This window comes from Calypte anna, chromosome 4A, assembly GCF_003957555.1.
Source record: "Calypte anna isolate BGI_N300 chromosome 4A, bCalAnn1_v1.p, whole genome shotgun sequence".
Taxonomy (NCBI): domain Eukaryota; kingdom Metazoa; phylum Chordata; class Aves; order Apodiformes; family Trochilidae; genus Calypte; species Calypte anna.
Window position 1 is genome coordinate 916,157 of NC_044248.1, and position 17,205 is coordinate 933,361.

At 42.9% G+C, this 17,205-nt stretch overlaps 1 protein-coding gene across 6 annotated transcripts in view; it reads right to left on the reverse strand.

Annotated features, from left to right (window-relative positions):
* Positions 1-17,205, reverse strand: part of MTHFD2L (methylenetetrahydrofolate dehydrogenase (NADP+ dependent) 2 like) — a 42,286-nt gene that overhangs the window by 9,566 nt on the left and 15,515 nt on the right. For 3 of the 6 annotated variants that reach the window (XM_030450161.1, XM_030450160.1, XM_030450159.1), the window contains one exon: positions 16,983-17,075. In XM_030450161.1, the coding sequence (XP_030306021.1) occupies positions 16,983-17,075 (93 nt within the window). Of the gene's footprint in view, positions 1-1,518; positions 3,221-11,182; positions 11,309-16,982; positions 17,076-17,205 lie in introns of those variants that run through there. The other 3 variants (XM_008497409.2, XM_030450163.1, XM_030450162.1) reach the window with 3 other exon arrangements.

Here is a 17,205-nt window from a genome sequence, read left to right on the forward strand (position 1 = left end):
CATCCAGCCTCTCCGTGTGCACAGCACTGCAGCAAGGCAGGCCACCTGCCTGGTGCAAGGTTTGGGGTTGCTGGCTGCAGCTACGTGAGGTTGTGCAGGGCAGGAGGTGAAATCTGGCAAAGCACTGGCACCAAAAACACAGACAGAGAGCAGGTAATGCCTCCTGAATCAGGTGATGCCTGCGTTACTCCTGCCTGGCTGCTGCTGTAACAGCCCATTTCTGCCTTTTCCAGGAGGTGGGTGTGCACCTGTACCAAGTGTTTGTGGATCTCCAAGATGTACCTGCCACACACATTTCTTATACAGAACCATTCTTCACAGCCCCAAACGCTGTTCAAATTCCTCAGTCACAAGCAGCTCAGAACAAGCAGGACCAGTCTCTCTGAAAGCTCCTTACGTAGCCAAACACACCAGAGCAGATGGTCCACAAAGCCCAGTTCAAGAACATGCAGACACACCAGCAACCTGACTGGCCAAAGGAGAGCTGCACACTGCACCCCTGCAGCAACTTTCACTTTCTCAGCTGTGACCTCCAAGCAACAAAAACATTTCACCATTTTTGTATTTTGTAACAAAAGATCTCTGGATAAATGCTGTAATAATTCTGGTCAGCACAAGCTCTCCCTGTACACTGCACTCTCCCCAGTGACCTGAAGGATTAAATCTAACCACTTCACATGTTAAAGGAAAAACACAAGCTAGTTATGTGCATTTTAATTATGCGTCCTGCTCATGAACTGCATTCCAGGAGGCTTTTTTGCTTCCTTTGCTATCCTGAATTGCTGCATGCCTGCACACTGATTGAATGCAGCTCCAGCACTCCCCAGAATGACAGGAGTGTTTATGCCTACCTGGATAACCTCTGCTATCAGTTCTGAGCAGGGCTAAGAGCCTTGCTTTCAACACACATCTGCACAATGGGAGCTTAATCCAGCTTGAATCCCAGATGTGGCTTCATCCTTAGGCAATCGAGCTGGGTGCGGTAGGCCTGGGAGAGGGCTGCCCTGGATAAGGTCGTGCCTCTGCCCGCCACGGGGCATTCATGCTTGGGCCAGATTTGACCAGGTCTGGCACGTGAACATGCTTTTGGGTTGGTTAATAGGCCCTTCCCTCTGGTTGCTCCTTCTGGATGTTGTCCCAGTGGAGAAGACTTTCAGAAATGGGTCTGGCAGCTCTGGGAACATCAGGTGGTTGAGTGAAACCTCCGTCTCTCTGGCGTTTGTGTAGTGCTAACCCATCCACCACAGCTGGAAAGAGACTCAGCTTTACATGGGCAAGGAACCACTGCTAGGCTGGGAGAGACACAGACTGAATCAAGTGACATGAGCAAAAGAACATAAACTGGTACCCTGCCAAAAAAATGCAGAGGTGGTTATAGTCAGATCAAAGAAAACAAAGATGGACACAGAACAGCAATGTAAAGATGGAAAAACTAATGACTGAGCATGCAGAAGACCCCCTTCACTCTGCTCCTAATGCACTGACAAAAAACAGAAAAAACACAATCACCCCCAAAACAGGATTAAATTTATTCTGTTATAGCCAATGATGGGCTGATTCACCTCCCAGTATGTATCCCAGCACTTCCATTGGGACAGATAAACAAGTGTCCACACTACTGGCACTCTATTCTGCACCTAATGATGATTCTGTCAGCCTCTGCTGCATTCAACAGATTTCTCAGGAAGTCCATCACAAGAACAATCAGCACAGAAGTGATGCCCCATCTTGTTGCCTTTATTTTTAAAACTGTATTTTTTTTTGTTGTTTAACAGCAGTAGTATTTAGCCACAATTTTTTTTCTTCCCCTTTCAAGTTATCTATAGTCTACTGGCAAACACCCAAGGCTCTTGATGAAAATAAATCAAAGTTATCCCAACTGAGATAAAAACAGGAAGATAAAAGTCCAAACCAGTGGCTTCAGTGGGAACTGGGGTAGGCTCTGCGTGTCAGCAGTGCACACTCAGCTCCCTGGTGTCTCAGTAACTCCACTCCAATCTGACACTGCATGAGACTGCTCTAGAACAGCCTCAGAACTGTAATTTTGGGGAACAGAAACACACTGATCTCACTATCACATACAGTCCCCTCAAAGCTGCAAGACAGGGTAGTCAAGGGTTCATCAGGGCACATCATAGACTTAAAAAAAAATAAAAATACAGTAGCTCTTCATGCAGTTTCAGAAAAGATAATAATGAAATCACTTAAAATTCCAACACAAATACTTCTTCAGGGACAAGCTTCTGCTTTTCTTATCCTCTTCTACCCCTCCCCACTACATTTAATACATATACACAGTAGTTTTAACTACATTCTGTTTAATCAATGTCCAATCCAGTCTGAGTACCTATTCAGGGGCTTTGGGTGGGATGAGGGTATTATGCACCAAACCTTTTTGTCAAATAAATCCAGACATGGAAAGAAAATTATTCTGGCCCCAATTCTAGCTATTTGTTCATGCATACCTCTTCCTTATGTTTAGGCTCAGGATCTCACCAGCATTCGTGTTTCATTATTTTAAAACAAGTACTGAATGTTTGCATCCATGTCCACATTCCTGCCTGGCAGCTGAAACAAAAATACCAAGTCTTTCACTCCTTTCAAATTTAAGATTTCTGTTGCTTCCTCTAAGCCTTTTAAACAGTTTAAAATATTTAAAGACTTTAAACTATACCCAGAGTGCCTCATGACCTCAGAACCCAAACCATATTTTTAAAAGGTATCTAGCATGTTAAAACTTATTTTTTATACTGCTTGATCAAATCTGAGGCTCCAAAGTGCTTAAAAAATCTTGATAACTGTACCCCATTCCCCAGATACAAATGTGTGTTTGTAATTCCTGTTTTGTCCTTCGTTGTCACAGAAATAATAAATCACCACCACCATTATCTGCATAGGCTGCATTCTCCAATTCATTTTTGCTCACAATAAGTCATCAGGAGGTAACACAAAGTATTTTAACATTTTGTAAACTGTCAGATTTACAATACTTCACATGAAAAAATAAATACAATGTAGAAATAAATATCTTTGTTGTAAAAAATAAATGTTTTGTATAGCAATAAATAGAACAACTTGGATTCTTCTTCCAAGGTAGCCCATTTGCTCTAGTAAATGAGCTTTTTAGCAACTAGGAGTGTGTTCTTCAGAAGCATTGCAACAGTCATAGGTCCTACCCCTCCTGGCACTGGAGTGATAAAGCCAGCCTTCTTCTTCACTTCTAAGAGAAAAGAGAAAAAGGTATTGACTAAAGATGCTTCCATGAATTCTTTTTCCCTTCAGTTGCCCACACAGACCTAGCTGGCAATGAGCACAAGGGGCAGCAGCTTGGCAGGTGTTGGACAGCATGGGAAAAGTTCAGGCAGAAGCCTTGTTGCAGCCACAGGGGTGACAGGAATGAGTCAGGACTGGGGCTGCAAGGCAGTTTTCTTCCCCCGTGTCCTGTTCCCCAGGGGCTAGTTCTGGGGGCACAGTTTCACAGCAGCCTGCCCAAGCTGACCTACCTGCAGCAGGGTACCCCTTCCTCATGGCAACACACACCCACACAGCCTGGGGTCAGACAGCTGGAAAGGTAATGCTGCCAGGTGCTTTGGGCATGGGGGGGTTTTTGACTGATCTGGCTGACCAGCTGGCTCAGGAACATCTGGGTGACACAAGGGCAGGACCCCAGGAAGGCAGCAGGGCCTCACATGATCCCCACCTGCCAGCTGTAATGCTGCACTTGAAATACCCAGCAGAGCTACAGATTTCATTCCTTAAGTGAAGAGATGAGCCCCAAACTGTGTGTGCTCCTGAGGAGAGGCATGCAGAGTCTGCTGTACCTCTCCAAATTGACAGCAGAGCACCAGCAGCAGCCAGGCCACTTATTCAGCCTCTTTCCTCACCTCTGGCTTGCATCTTCTAACAAAGACATTCTACCATCATAGGAGGGAACTTAAAACCACTGAGGGAGAAAGAACACTTCCCTGATTGATTTGCTTTGCTGCTTCACAATATGGATAAAGAACAAAAATGAGCACTGTCTTCAAGGAAAAAACAGATGGCAAAATACCCACTGCAACTTCAGGGTGCCTACACTGAACTAGGTGCAGATCTCGGGTGATGAGACCCTGGTCCAGGCTGCCCAAGGAAGTTGTGGCTGTCTCATCCCTGGCAGTGACCAAGTCCAGGCTGGATGGGGCTTGGACTTGGTTGGATGCAAGGAGACTGGAACTGGATGAACTTTAAGGTCCCTTCCAACCCAAACCATTCTATGATTCTCCAAGTTTTAAACAGTAAAGAAACTTCTACAGCTGAATTATCCCCAGCCATGAACCACATCAGACTATCCAAAGTTAGGATACACTTTGAATGCTTAAGAGGTAAATATATACAGATTATTTCTTTAAGCATTAGTACTTGTTGAGTTAGCCACTTTGTACAAGGAATTAATGTAATGTAGCAATAAATCCTGGCTGGATATTCTTATCTGCTGTGCAAAATGCAAGCCACTGCAATTGCAGGTTACTTGCAAAGGCATTACAAGCAACTGGCTGGGAATTCATTGCATGACAACCTGTAATGAGCAGTCATTTGCTAATAATGGTTAGGCCAAATGGTGTGTTACTAACTGGATTACTACAGAGGGTTTTTTTCTCAGATGCCACCGTGAGAGGTTTTTTGTTTGTTCATCTGGGGTTTTTTTGCTTGCTTAGGAATAATTTCTTGGAAACTCACACCCCACTTTCAAAAGCATTGTTTTTTTAAAAAGGCACACACACATCCACAGGAGAAAACTGAGCAAGCGTAAGTGACACAAGCATATACATTCCCACTGAAGTCACTACAGCACAGGACCTATACCTGGCTGAGAGAAGAGATCCATGGCTGGAAAACCAGGCACCTTGATTTTGGAACAAACAAGATAACTTGCTTGTGATTTAAGTGTATTCATCTTGATTGCAAGTGGTGCTTTACTGCTGAGAATAACAAAGTCTCACAAAAAGAAATGTTACAAGAGAATTTGAAAAGATGGACATTAATTTTTATCCAGAATACTTACTGGACTCTAAGAGTGGGGTATATGAAATGAAAAACCCACTGGCTGAACTCCTCAAGGCAAAGACCTAACAAGAGCACTTGCAGAAGTGAACAGGGAGTATCTCACTGAACAACCAAAGGTTAAACCTCATTGAGAACAGATTGTAATTAAAACTGTGAGGGTTTTAATTACTCAGTTGACTGGTTCCACCAAATATAGTGTTAAAATTCTTGAAAAGGTTAACAAATTGCAATGTGGTTTTTACATGTAAATTTTAACAAGTTAAGACTTCACGTGACAGTTATTATTAATATTCTCAAACAAATAATTTGTCTTTTTAATAGTTACACTATTTTGAACTACCCACCATTTGAGATTGGTGTTTATGGTTAATACATTTACTAAGAATTCCCAGATATATGTTGTAATTATTGAAATGTACCCACAACTCAAACAAACACCGTAATTACCATAGGAATATTTTAGGCATTTCTTATGGAAATAAGTCTGTTTCCATGGCAATGTTACACACCTCTTCTTGTGGTATTATTCAGACTACTCCTATCTGACTTGCCAAGAGGTACAATCCACAAAGGGACCCTGCCTTACCCAGAGAAAGCCTTCTCATTAGTACTGTGTACAACATTCACTGTCTCTACTGTTAGTTCCTGTCCTCAGCAGCAAATGCAGTGCACTCTTTTCACAAGTTGCTGGGGAATTTCTCTACCCAAGCTCTATCATCACAGAAATCCCTGTGGGTCACTCTGGCAGAAGACAGATTTTGTACCAGTCACTATAAAACCACCTGGGTGGCTGATCCACAAAACCTGATCCAGATTTTAAAATGAACAACAGGTGTCTGTGCTGGAGAAACTACCATCTGCTAGGTTTCCTTCTGTAAGAGAACCAGAGACACAGGGAATGCAGTCTTCCAAGATGAATGGCAGTGACCAAAGTGGGGGAAAAATAACCTGGTCCTCAAAAATGTAAATAGATTCTCTTTTCCTTGGGAAGTGGAGCAGAGCAGAGCACAGTTCCAGGACAGCACTCCAGTGTGGTCCATCTCGTGCCACCAGGTAATATGCAGCACTGGTGGCTCCTTCTTGTTTCTGCTTCTGAGTGACAGTGTAACTTTGTTCCTAGCTCTACCTGCTGCCTGGAGATGCATGCTGCTCTCCCAGGCATCTCTCTGCCAATCTGGAAAATGTTGGGATGCAAATGAAGTGCCTATGGGGGAGGAGCTGCTATTTTGCAGCTTCTGTAGAACCTTAAAATCTTCCTTTGATTCTTCAGAAGAAATGAAATGTAGATTGTTTCCTTGAAAAACAGGATCCACTGCTTTGGAAACAGCCCTTCATTCCTAGGTTCCTTTAAAGCTAAGGACATCAGACACCTAATAGGGTTAATCACACAAACCAAGGGCAAGTCTCAACCTGAAGGCACTTCTGGGTCTTGTGCATCTTCATTAAGTGATGCAGAGTAATTCCTGCCTAAGCACTGTTTCCACACAGCTTTCCTAGTGCCCATAAAGCTACTCAGGATCACTGCATCCCTGCAGCACTGCATAAGTGCAAATCACATGGCCAGCAGTCCCAGTAGATATTCCATATTCCAGTTTGCACATTCCCAGTTGGTATTCCTGGATACCAGCAAGCATCTACCACGTTACAGTTTCTTTCTTTTTCATGTTAACCCTATCCTTCTCACTGCAGCTATTTTGACAACAATATGAAGGGAAATCAGTACTGTTTTTCTAATGTACTGCCCAGTACTGTAATTCTAATAGTGTATACATCTTTCCTGCTCCAGTACCTCTAAAAGCCAAGCAACACAGCCATCTTGGGCAGAAAAATCCAGTGTAAAATTATGCACAACAGCTTCTTTGCATTCAGCTCATTAGCACAGACAGGTGGCTGAGATATCTCTGTAGCTTTGTGATAACAGTGGCAGCAGAAATGCAGGATCAAAGATCACTTACTTAGACCCCTGTGTGACATACTCTTCTGCAGAGCAGCACCTAGGCTTGGCCACCCAGCAGCTTACTGCCATCAGCCAGCAATCTGTCAGTCTGACCTTCTGGGGGTCACAGTCTCATGCTGACATTATTTATTTCTTGCACTAATGGAGCATAACAGGCACCACATTCCCTGGTATCTGTGGTGCAGCAATATGGTGACAAGTTTACACGGACTGCACTTTCATTGCAAAATGAACTCCGGGTCTCCAAAACCAACTGAGAAATTAACTAACAAAAGTTATAGCAAGAGCAACTAGAGCACCCACTTCCTATTTTCACGACCACTGTTTGGAAAAGCCACAGAGAGAGATAATTTGGAAAGGACTCAATAATCTGCAGAGCACCTTCAGTGTGGAAGGTACCGCACGGAATGCAGAGCGGCAGCAAACGCCCGCCAGGAGCGGCTGCTGTGCCTCTGCTCCCCAGGGGCTGGGGCTGAGCCACCCCTGCAGGACCACCACCTCCACCAGCCACCTGCATCAGGTGATGCTGGTAAAGCTCTTCAACCACATGCCCGAGTTTCCAGGAGCTTGTCAACTTGCCTGAGTGCTTTGGAGTCGTGAGCCCTGTAGCTGATGAGGACAGGATACATTTCCCTCCTTCTCACTCAACTGATTATTTCTTTTTAGTTCACATGGTCTGTGCAGAAGTGATCAGTGAGTCTGGTTCATTCTTCACCCTAATACTATTCACCACCCTTGCTTCTCCTGCATTCACTATATACAATTATCCCCCACTCAAAAGAAACTCCTAATACACTTGCTGAGACACTGTTCAGTACTGGGAACCCCTCCCTGCTCCTGGTGGGACCCATTTCCTGGGATCTTGTTTGCATTGCCTAGGCTGCACAAACTAGACAAGGACAACTCATCACTTTCCATTGATACTGCAATGATATAAAGGCCTTATATAAAGGATTTCTTTTCTTTAGAGGCATCTAATAAAGACTCAATCCCCATCATTCCTATCTGATGGTAAAAGATACAGGAGGAATCATAAAGAAATATAAACAGCATTTAAAGCAAATCCCACTTGACTTCCGTACACTTTGGTCTCATTTCCAGTTTCAAAAGTTAGCTGCTGCACTGATGTGTGACTACCCTGCTCTACCAGTCACTCTTGCAAATGGTGCTCCACCCAAAAAAAGCTGTTCCCAGTTAAATGCTCTGTGCAAGTTGTTGCTTTACTTCATGTTCCTGGTCCCTGTACCCCTCCTCCTCCCTTAGCATTATTGCTGTGGCAACAAAAGCCCTATAAAACCCGGCCAAGTACACCTACACATGTATTACTCTGTTCATAGAAACATCTCTCCCTTTCTGTGACTGAAACTTGCTGCCCAAAAGTAATTAAAGTGGGGCTGGCAGAGGGTGCCATTGCATCTCCTCCTGGTCACTCTCACCCTCCTGCTTGTTGCTCCCAAAAGCTACAAAACCTCCCCTCCTGGACTGTATATGTTGGCATGTTATTAACATAATCAGGGGTACACTGAATGTGCTGCACTGGTTATAATAAAGAGAGATGCCCACACAGTTTAAGATATTGTAGGAATAACAGGCTTGATACCTCAAGCACTTTGCATTTGACCTCCACATACACAACATTTCCCTGTCTTACTGTTTTAGGTGCCTTGGAACTACCCAGTAAGCTATTCTGACATAAAGAAAAAAATTGCCTTTTTTGATAAGGGCACAATTTGGAGTGTCAAAGTGAAAAGGACATTTGGGGATGGAAAAATAGATTAAAAAAAAAAACAAAACACAAGTACTGTTTCAAGGCACTCCATAATAAACCCTGGGATTCTTGCCCACAATAAATGGAGGTGTCCCAGCCACTGCTACCAAACCAACCATTAGAGCAGCTGTAGTAGTGACAGCTGCAAGTCTGATGCTGTCACAGTTTTCAAAGTCAACTAAATCTTGCTGCTCCTTCTCATCTCCAGAGTGTAAGAGAGCCAAAGTGTGTTCCCTTTGCAGGCAACCACATGCAGCTCCACTGCCTACAGTGGGAGGGGAGATGGCTCCAACAAATGCAGATTTTAGAACAGATTTCCAAACTTTTACAAGTCGTTTTTGAGGAGTTAACAAATTCTCTTGGCCTGTAGCAGGAATTTTTTTTCCTCCAGGCACTTCTTACATTGAATTTAATAAAAAAAACAATTGGGAAAAAAATGGCATTCTTTTGTTGTTAAAGAGAGAAGAATAAACTTGGGTGACTAAGCTACCCCCACGAGAGATTAGAGGATGGCATTCAAGTATTGCTAGGGTATGACAAGTAGGTCAAAACAGTTTCCACCCACCTATTAATCCTAATTTCCACTATGGGAAATTTTCAGCCAGACGACCTGGTGAAGTAAATAATTTCCATCTACTTCTTACAAATCAGCTTTAACCTCTGCCTGCCCAGTTAAACCTCTGCTCTGCTCACCTGCTGGATGTCCCGACAGTCATTTATGTACTCAGCCTTACCTTGCAAAACTCCTTCCCACTTTGCCTTAAATATAAACTCAGCCAAGTGATCAAATGGAGAACAGGATAAAATGATTTACTACACGAGTACACTGGCTTGTTCCATTTCCTAGCTGCCAAATCAAATACTTGGCAAGGCTGAATGACTTCTCAGTATTTAGAGCTCTATGCACTGGGATGGGCTTTTCTGTTGTTAGAGATTTAGTGAAACTTTCACCGATACCAATGAACAACAATTTCCCTTTGGCAATGCACACTGAAATGCTACTTGCAACTGTAGTGGCATAATCCAAGGTGAAGTTCCTCCCTCCTTTTTGGATCTTCCCTCCCCCCAGGTAAAATCCTGAGAACATCCCACAGCAGACATGACGAGACATATACACTGCAATGCTGAAACTCTGAATCATGGCCCTGCCATTGAATCTACACTTGTATTACATTCACAAGGTCTCACAGTTAAAGAAAAACAAACAAAAAGGCTACAATTTCATGTTTCTCAAAGTTACAGCTTCTCCCTTCTCATATCTGCTAAAGCAAACTAAAAAATAATGAAAATTCTCTGCACTTCAGTGCAGTTCTGAACACAGAAAATATCATCTTTTACTTGTGATCATACAGGCAGGATAACAGAACAAAAAGCTTTAGGTTCCACGGGATCTTTGTTGTACATACACAGTTACACATCTCCAAACACATGCTCAGACAATGGCTTAGCTACACTCCTGCAGGTAATTCCATTGACTTTAGCAGACAGGTATCACATATGGTGAGTGAAAGAAGCAGGAACTAAGGGAGTGATGTAATTACAAATACATACAGCTGGCTAGAAACATTTTGAATATAATTAAGCTTTGAGACATTATGCCAGCCAAGATGTTAATAACTGTGAAAAAAACCCCTGTGGGTGATTTTCATACTTATCAAAATAAGGAACTCAAACCATTAATAATGTGGGCAAATGCTGCCTAAGCTTCCCACACTTAACTCTGCCAATAAGCTTTAATTTTCAACTGCAACAATCCTGCTATTCCAGTCTGGAACTCCTCCAGAGCAGAGATATTTAATCAGGTTACATTGTGAACTTGCTCTGCAAGACATTAAGCGTTAAAAGATCAATATGTAACACCAATTTTTATCCCATAGGCTTGCCTGGACCAAGATTTTCAACAGTTTAAGATGAACCCACATTAACCCTTAGCATAAAAGATACTTTTAAAGCAGAAGTTATCATTTTCACACACAAGCACAAAGTGAGAGCATAAAAGGAGGCTTTAGAAGCTGTGAAAAAATACTATTTGCTATGAATAGTGGGAGATACCACACTTGTGAAAAAGCAGAAATTTTATTGCTTACTATTGCAACACTTCACAGACTCATAAGGGACTGAAAAACCTGGAGACAAGCACCTTCTGCCACCACACTGCCATAAGAGCTCATCTCAATCTCTTAAACATTGTTGGCATGCATAATTAAACGTAACATTTTCTCTCCTATATAACACACCACTTCTTAAGAGCAGATATATCAACATATAGTTTGCATTCTTATTTATATAAATAAATTAGAAATAAATTCCTGCAAGTGCTGATTTGAGGCAGTGGCTATTCTAAGTATTGATAATGGATGTATCCCACAAACCTCAATATATTTATCCAAGTTGATATAAAGTGTTTCACTGACCTTCAAAGTCCACATCCCCAACTAATTTGGTCTTTCCTGTAAGAGGATCGTGGATATGGTTGATGCCTACATCAATCACAGCTGCACCTTCTTTGACCATATCAGTTGTAATCAACTTTGGGATACCTGGAATCATCAAGGGATATCTGATTAACACAGCCAGGTAGTCTGGGGTCACCAGTTTCAAACTGTACCAAGGGGGGGTGCATGCACATGTATGTATGCACAAAACTTAAGAGAATTCTTTCACTAGAATTCTTCTTGATACATCTCACAATGAAAACGACTACTCCTGCTTCATACAGTTTGTATTTATATTTGTTGACTTTGGCTAAATATTTTCAGCTAAACCTGCAACCATCATGAACAGGATCTCAGTGAAGGCAATACTTGCTGACTTGCGGCAGTGAGTCCCCTTCAGAGCTTTTCCAAAGACAAGCTGTGTGATAAAGGTGCTCTGCAAGCCACAAGAAACTGTTAGCATTACAGGAGGTCTGCTGACCCAGCCTTGTGAGCTCCTGAAGCAAGCTGTGTGTATCTTACCTCCACAGCATTTTCTTTATTTGTTGCTTTGGGATTTGTGTTACTCTTGTCATATTTAGTGAAGTGCTCCCCCCAGTTACTTAAGGAATGAACATGAACTGCATGAAATACCACTGCTACAAAATAAAAATGCTATCATGGTGAGAGAAGCTGACCTCTCCTGCCATCTTGTTTTTGACTCTCCCCATTTATAAGCAACAGACTGACAACAAGAGAAATAAAACGGCCAGCTCAGCTTTAGTCATGATGAACAGCATCAGCTCAGTCAGTAGGAGAGAAGCAACTGCCTCCCAAGTAAAACTTTCTCTGCTTGATCCTCTTGTAAGTGAGCAAGAAAAACACACCAAGTGGAAAACCAGTTGGATTCCTGTATCCAGGTAAGAGGGTCCAGTGGTACTTTACAAAAACTGAGAGCATGGGTAGAGGGAATACCAGAAGAGCCAGGGGCTTGTTTATAATGTCACTAGTGCAATGGTAATCAACACTTATCATTCAGCAGTGACACAAGGTACTGATGATACAAAGCTGGAAAAAACTGTGAATACATTATTTTAGATTTCAAGTACCACTGGGGGGAATAATAAAAAAAAAAGAGCAATGCATCAAAACTCATTTGACATTCAACAGAAAGGCAGCAAGGACACCATGTTTACATACAAATAATTAACCTCCCCAAAGGGCAGACCACAAACAACTGGTTGGGCTGTAAGTTTTCATTAACAGAATTTGGGATTAGATCATCTGAACACAGGCACCATCACGCTACTGAGAGACACACACAGAAGCTCTAATTGCTTCAACACATGACAGCAGCTGGGATGCCAAGCTGCCACTGTGGGTGCCAGCTCTCTGCTCACATCTCTACACAACAGCAACAACAATAAGGATTACAAGGAACCTGCAAGGAGTTAACCTTTTAGAGCTCATGACAGCCTCCAAGGATACTTTGGCACAAAAAGAGGAACTACTTTTTCTTTCCAATGATCAATATGACACAAAACAATAAACTTAAGCTTGTTTCCTTTGCTGCACTCTCCAGAAATTTTAACCACAAGAACAGAGCAAGCAATCTGAGAATAAGGAAGTCTTTGTCACTGGAGGTCTGCAAAAGCAAACTGAACCAGTAGACACAAAATGACACTTTTGGTGCCCTAGTGTGGAGGAGATGGGCTTTCAAAAGACCATTCTCACCCTGTTCTTCTACCATTTCCACATGGACATTGCAAAGGGGAACCAGGAAGACCTCCTACATTCAAAGGTTATCATGAGAACACAAAGCTCTGTCTCTTGTGATCCTTACATAATGAGCCACTGAAACTCAGCAAACACCATTACCAAAACTGGTTTCAAGAGTGAAGAATGGGAGCCTGAAACAGCAATAATCTTTTCCCTGTATTCATTTTAAAAGACCTCTTATCTTTCCTTCCTATCATGCAACCTCGAGCTCTGAGTGACAGGAAATTCCACCAGCTTTAAAACCCCACTCACTTTGGTTCTTGCACCAGTTCTGTTCTGCAAGGAATGTTCATCCCAACAGCAGATTAACTCCAAAGTAGAAGACTAAGCTCCCCTTCTCCCCACCAAAGCAGCTTTTCCTCAGGTGGACAAAAAATGGAAAAGAAAGCAAATGCACATAGTTCAAGAGGATAGTTTTACTGGAGGCAAGTGCTGGTGTACAAGGGCTTTGGCTTCATGTCAAGTGCTGGATGAGAGCCAGCTCATCATTTAGATACAGGCAATACAAGAACCTTTTTTGTTTGCCATTTCTCACTCCCCCATAGGACACAAGCTTGAAACTCTGCTTCTAATGTTGAGCAAGCCAAGACCTCAAATTCTTTCCTATGCCAGCTGATAACATCTGGCTGCATCTACTTCATCACACTCTTGTGCAATCAGTTGCAAGCTGGCTGGTAATTGGATAATGCCTCAGCCTTATGGGGGTAAATGATCTGTGTGTGATAGGGATGGAAGCATATTAACGGAAGCTGCACAGTTACACCCTTTGTAAAATGGTTTGATAATAGGCCAAATACTTAATAGCAACAAATAAACTAACCCCCAAACCAAATGAGTAGATTTATTTATTTAAGCCTACTTTACATACCAAGTGGGAAGAGATAAGCATTACAGAAGCTATTCCTAAAATGCACTGGCTGAAAAATAAAGGAAAAAGCTTTGACTGGTAATTTTTGTAAAGAAATTATTAATTGTATTTTAGACAAAGAGAAAACATAACCCTACCTAATCCCAGACTAGGTGCAAGAACTGTAAAATAGCCAACTGCTGAGAAAGGTAACCAGCCACTCTCTGAATAAGTGTCTGACAATCCCACAATCCCTATAGCAGAGCACCACGGATCCTGTTCCGAGGGACAGCACAAGTAGTGCCAGAAGAACTTCACCTGGTATTTGGCACCTCTGTTCCTCTGCCTCATTACCCCCTCTCCAAACCTGGTGGGCAGGTGAGTCTTCCCTCCCAAGACAGACTGAAAAGCCAAGCTAGCAGAAGGCTGACTAGTCAAAGGCTGCTCACAGCCTCCATCACCACCCTGGAGGTGCTAGGGGGGCTATATGTGCACCACAGGTAAAGCTGCATTTCATTCTTCTACAAGGGGTCTGAGCTGATGGTAGAGCCAACAGACCCTGTGGGATGTCTGCATGGGCAGGGACAGAGGGCAAAGACCAGAAAGGCTACAGCAGGATGCAAAGTACTGGGTGTGCTTAGTAGGAAACACTACACTTTGACTAGAAATGCAGAAGCTGAGTGGTACTGAAAGAGTTCAAAAGCTCCCCCTGGAAGCAGACACAGATTTATAGGGAGGGGTAGGCTGGGCAGGGGCAGCATTGTTGGAACTTATGATGCAAGGAGTTGGGAGGGAACAAGAGGGAAGGAATAAACTGCAGGGATAGTTACAATCAAAGTAGACAGAAAAACCAGGGCCCAAGGCTGGGGGCAAAGGAGAGACAAGATATAAAGGTGGGTATTCTCAGAGTCAGGAGTGAAAACAGAATCCCATGATTTGAAGCATTACAAAAGCCATGAATGCAAGTGAACAAACAACTCCTCAGAGCACCCTGTCAGAATTAATGGACACACTGTGACAAGTCATCACACCAGGAGCCAGAATGCAGCCATCTCTTCTGAAGTATTCCACGGGAAGAGGAAAAGGAGAACAAAACCCTTGCTCTTCTATGCAGACACACAGAAAAAGCCATTCCCTATTTGCACGCCTTGCACAGTGGCCTATGACAGCAGCTGCTTATACTTGGCAGGGTAGAAGTCACCTTTTTTTTAATAGTCACTGAACAGGTCACACATTTCCAGGGTATGTACAACATACACAGTTCTCAAATAACAAGAGGAACTTTGGAGAGATTCCACCTTTCTAAAAGTGCCATCTTCCCCAGAGCACCCACTGGGGCAGGGCTGCATACTGTTTGCACAACCTGACCCGGGAGGGTTTTCATCACTCCAAGTGTATCTCATGTTGTGTCATGAGTGATGTATCATGCTCTTGTTACAAATGACATGAGGAAAACAATGTGAAGAACAAACACAGCTGAATTACTACTGAACCGCTTCACTCCAAGCCTAACTGATGACAAACTATGCCCAGCATAAAAATCAGAAGTGATGACCTCACTGGAAGCAGTGAATGTGGAGCAGAAGTTACCAGTTTATTTCCAGGTAGCACACACATTCCTATGAATTCTGCTCAGGCCCACAGCTGAGTAAACACCTGTGAGAACCCAGCTGCTGCTTGTTTCTGAACTGGCATGAGAAAGAGTTAGTGCAGTCAAGTCCCAAAGCAAGAGGAAGTGATGAGCTCCTGAGAGGTACCTATCTGCCTTCATCTAGAAAACAGACTGGTGAAGAGGATGATGAAGAGGGAGGGAGGGAGGGAGGGAGGAGGGAGGGAGGGAGGGAGGGAGGGAGGAAGGAAGGAAGGAAGGAAGGAAAGGAAGGAAGGAAGGAAGGAAGGAAGGAAGGAAGGAAGGAAGGAAGGAAGGAAGGAAGGAAGGAAGGAAGGAAGGAAGGAAGGAAGGAAGGAAGGAAGGAAGGAAGGAAGGAAGGAAGGAAGGAAGGAAGGAAGGAAGGAAGGAAGGAAGGAAGGAAGGAAGGAAGGAAGGAAGGAAGGAAGGAAGGAAGGAAGGAAGGAAGGAAGGAAGGAAGGAAGGAAGGAAGGAAGGAAGGAAGGAAGGAAGGAAGGAAGGAAGGAAGGAAGGAAGGAAGGAAGGAAGGAAGGAAGGAAGGAAGGAAGGAAGGAAGGAAGGAAGGAAGGAAGGAAGGAAGGAAGGAAGGAAGGAAGGAAGGAAGGAAGGAAGGAAGGAAGGAAGGAAGGAAGGAAGGAAGGAAGGAAGGAAGGAAGGAAGGAAGGAAGGAAGGAAGGAAGGAAGGAAGGAAGGAGAAGAGATACAATCCTCATGTAATCTTCCCAGATGGTACAAGAACAGGAGGAAACCATGAGAAGTGAGAGGACCCAGAATTTTGCCATGGTTTTTAGGCAGTTGAACTGTTTGTTGTTTTTTTACAAATTAATTTATATTTCAATTTCTAATATCCCCCAAACAAAAAACAGAGCTTGCTCAGAAGTAGAGTTCTGCTTGTTTCTTTGTTCTAGACTAATCAAACTACAAGTGTTTCTCAAAACATTGCTTTAAGATTATAGACACTGATCTTTGAGGCCTCTTCCTCTAGGTAATTTCCATTCTCTTCCTCTTTACATGATAATTGGGAAAGAAAAAAATAAAATAAAAATTCACCTATTAGTAACAAATGCCACCAAAACTACCAGTTAATTTGGCAAGGCTGCCCTTAATTGTAACAGCAAGGGAATGATACCATTGTTTTATGAATGCAGCCTCCAGCTGATTTAAAGAAACCCTCCTATCAAAATTTAAATGACTCATGATTTTTGCTCTGCAGAGAGAATGTTTTAATTTACATAATTATACCTGTATAAACTATGCACTGACTGGTTCCCAATCTCGAGTTCACTCTAAAGTCTCCCTAAGGGAAAGGTGTCACATGTGACTAGAAACAGTTTATGAGTCTGCAAATGTGAAGGGCAGGAACAAAGAGCCAATCACTTGCTCTTCTTACAACAAGAAATCCTACCTACTGCAACACCCTCAGCAAGCACCAGCACCAATTGTTTGGTGAAATGGGAAATAGTTAGCAGTGCCACCAGCACAGGCACCAAAGTCTCCTTTTAGGTTTTAAATGTTGTGATTGGAGTATTAACAACTAGTATTACCTGCAGCTACTATAACAATGTCAGCGAGTTGGGTATGGATCTTGAGCTGCTCTTTGGGTGTGTATCTGTGAGTAATGGTCACTGTAGCATCACCTGAAATGCAAGAGGTTATTGATTAATTGTCACATATGTAACATCTGCAGGGCATTCACTCCCAGGTGCAAATTACCTACTTTGGTACATTAACAACAGTACAGATTGTTATCAGATTTATCTTGGGATG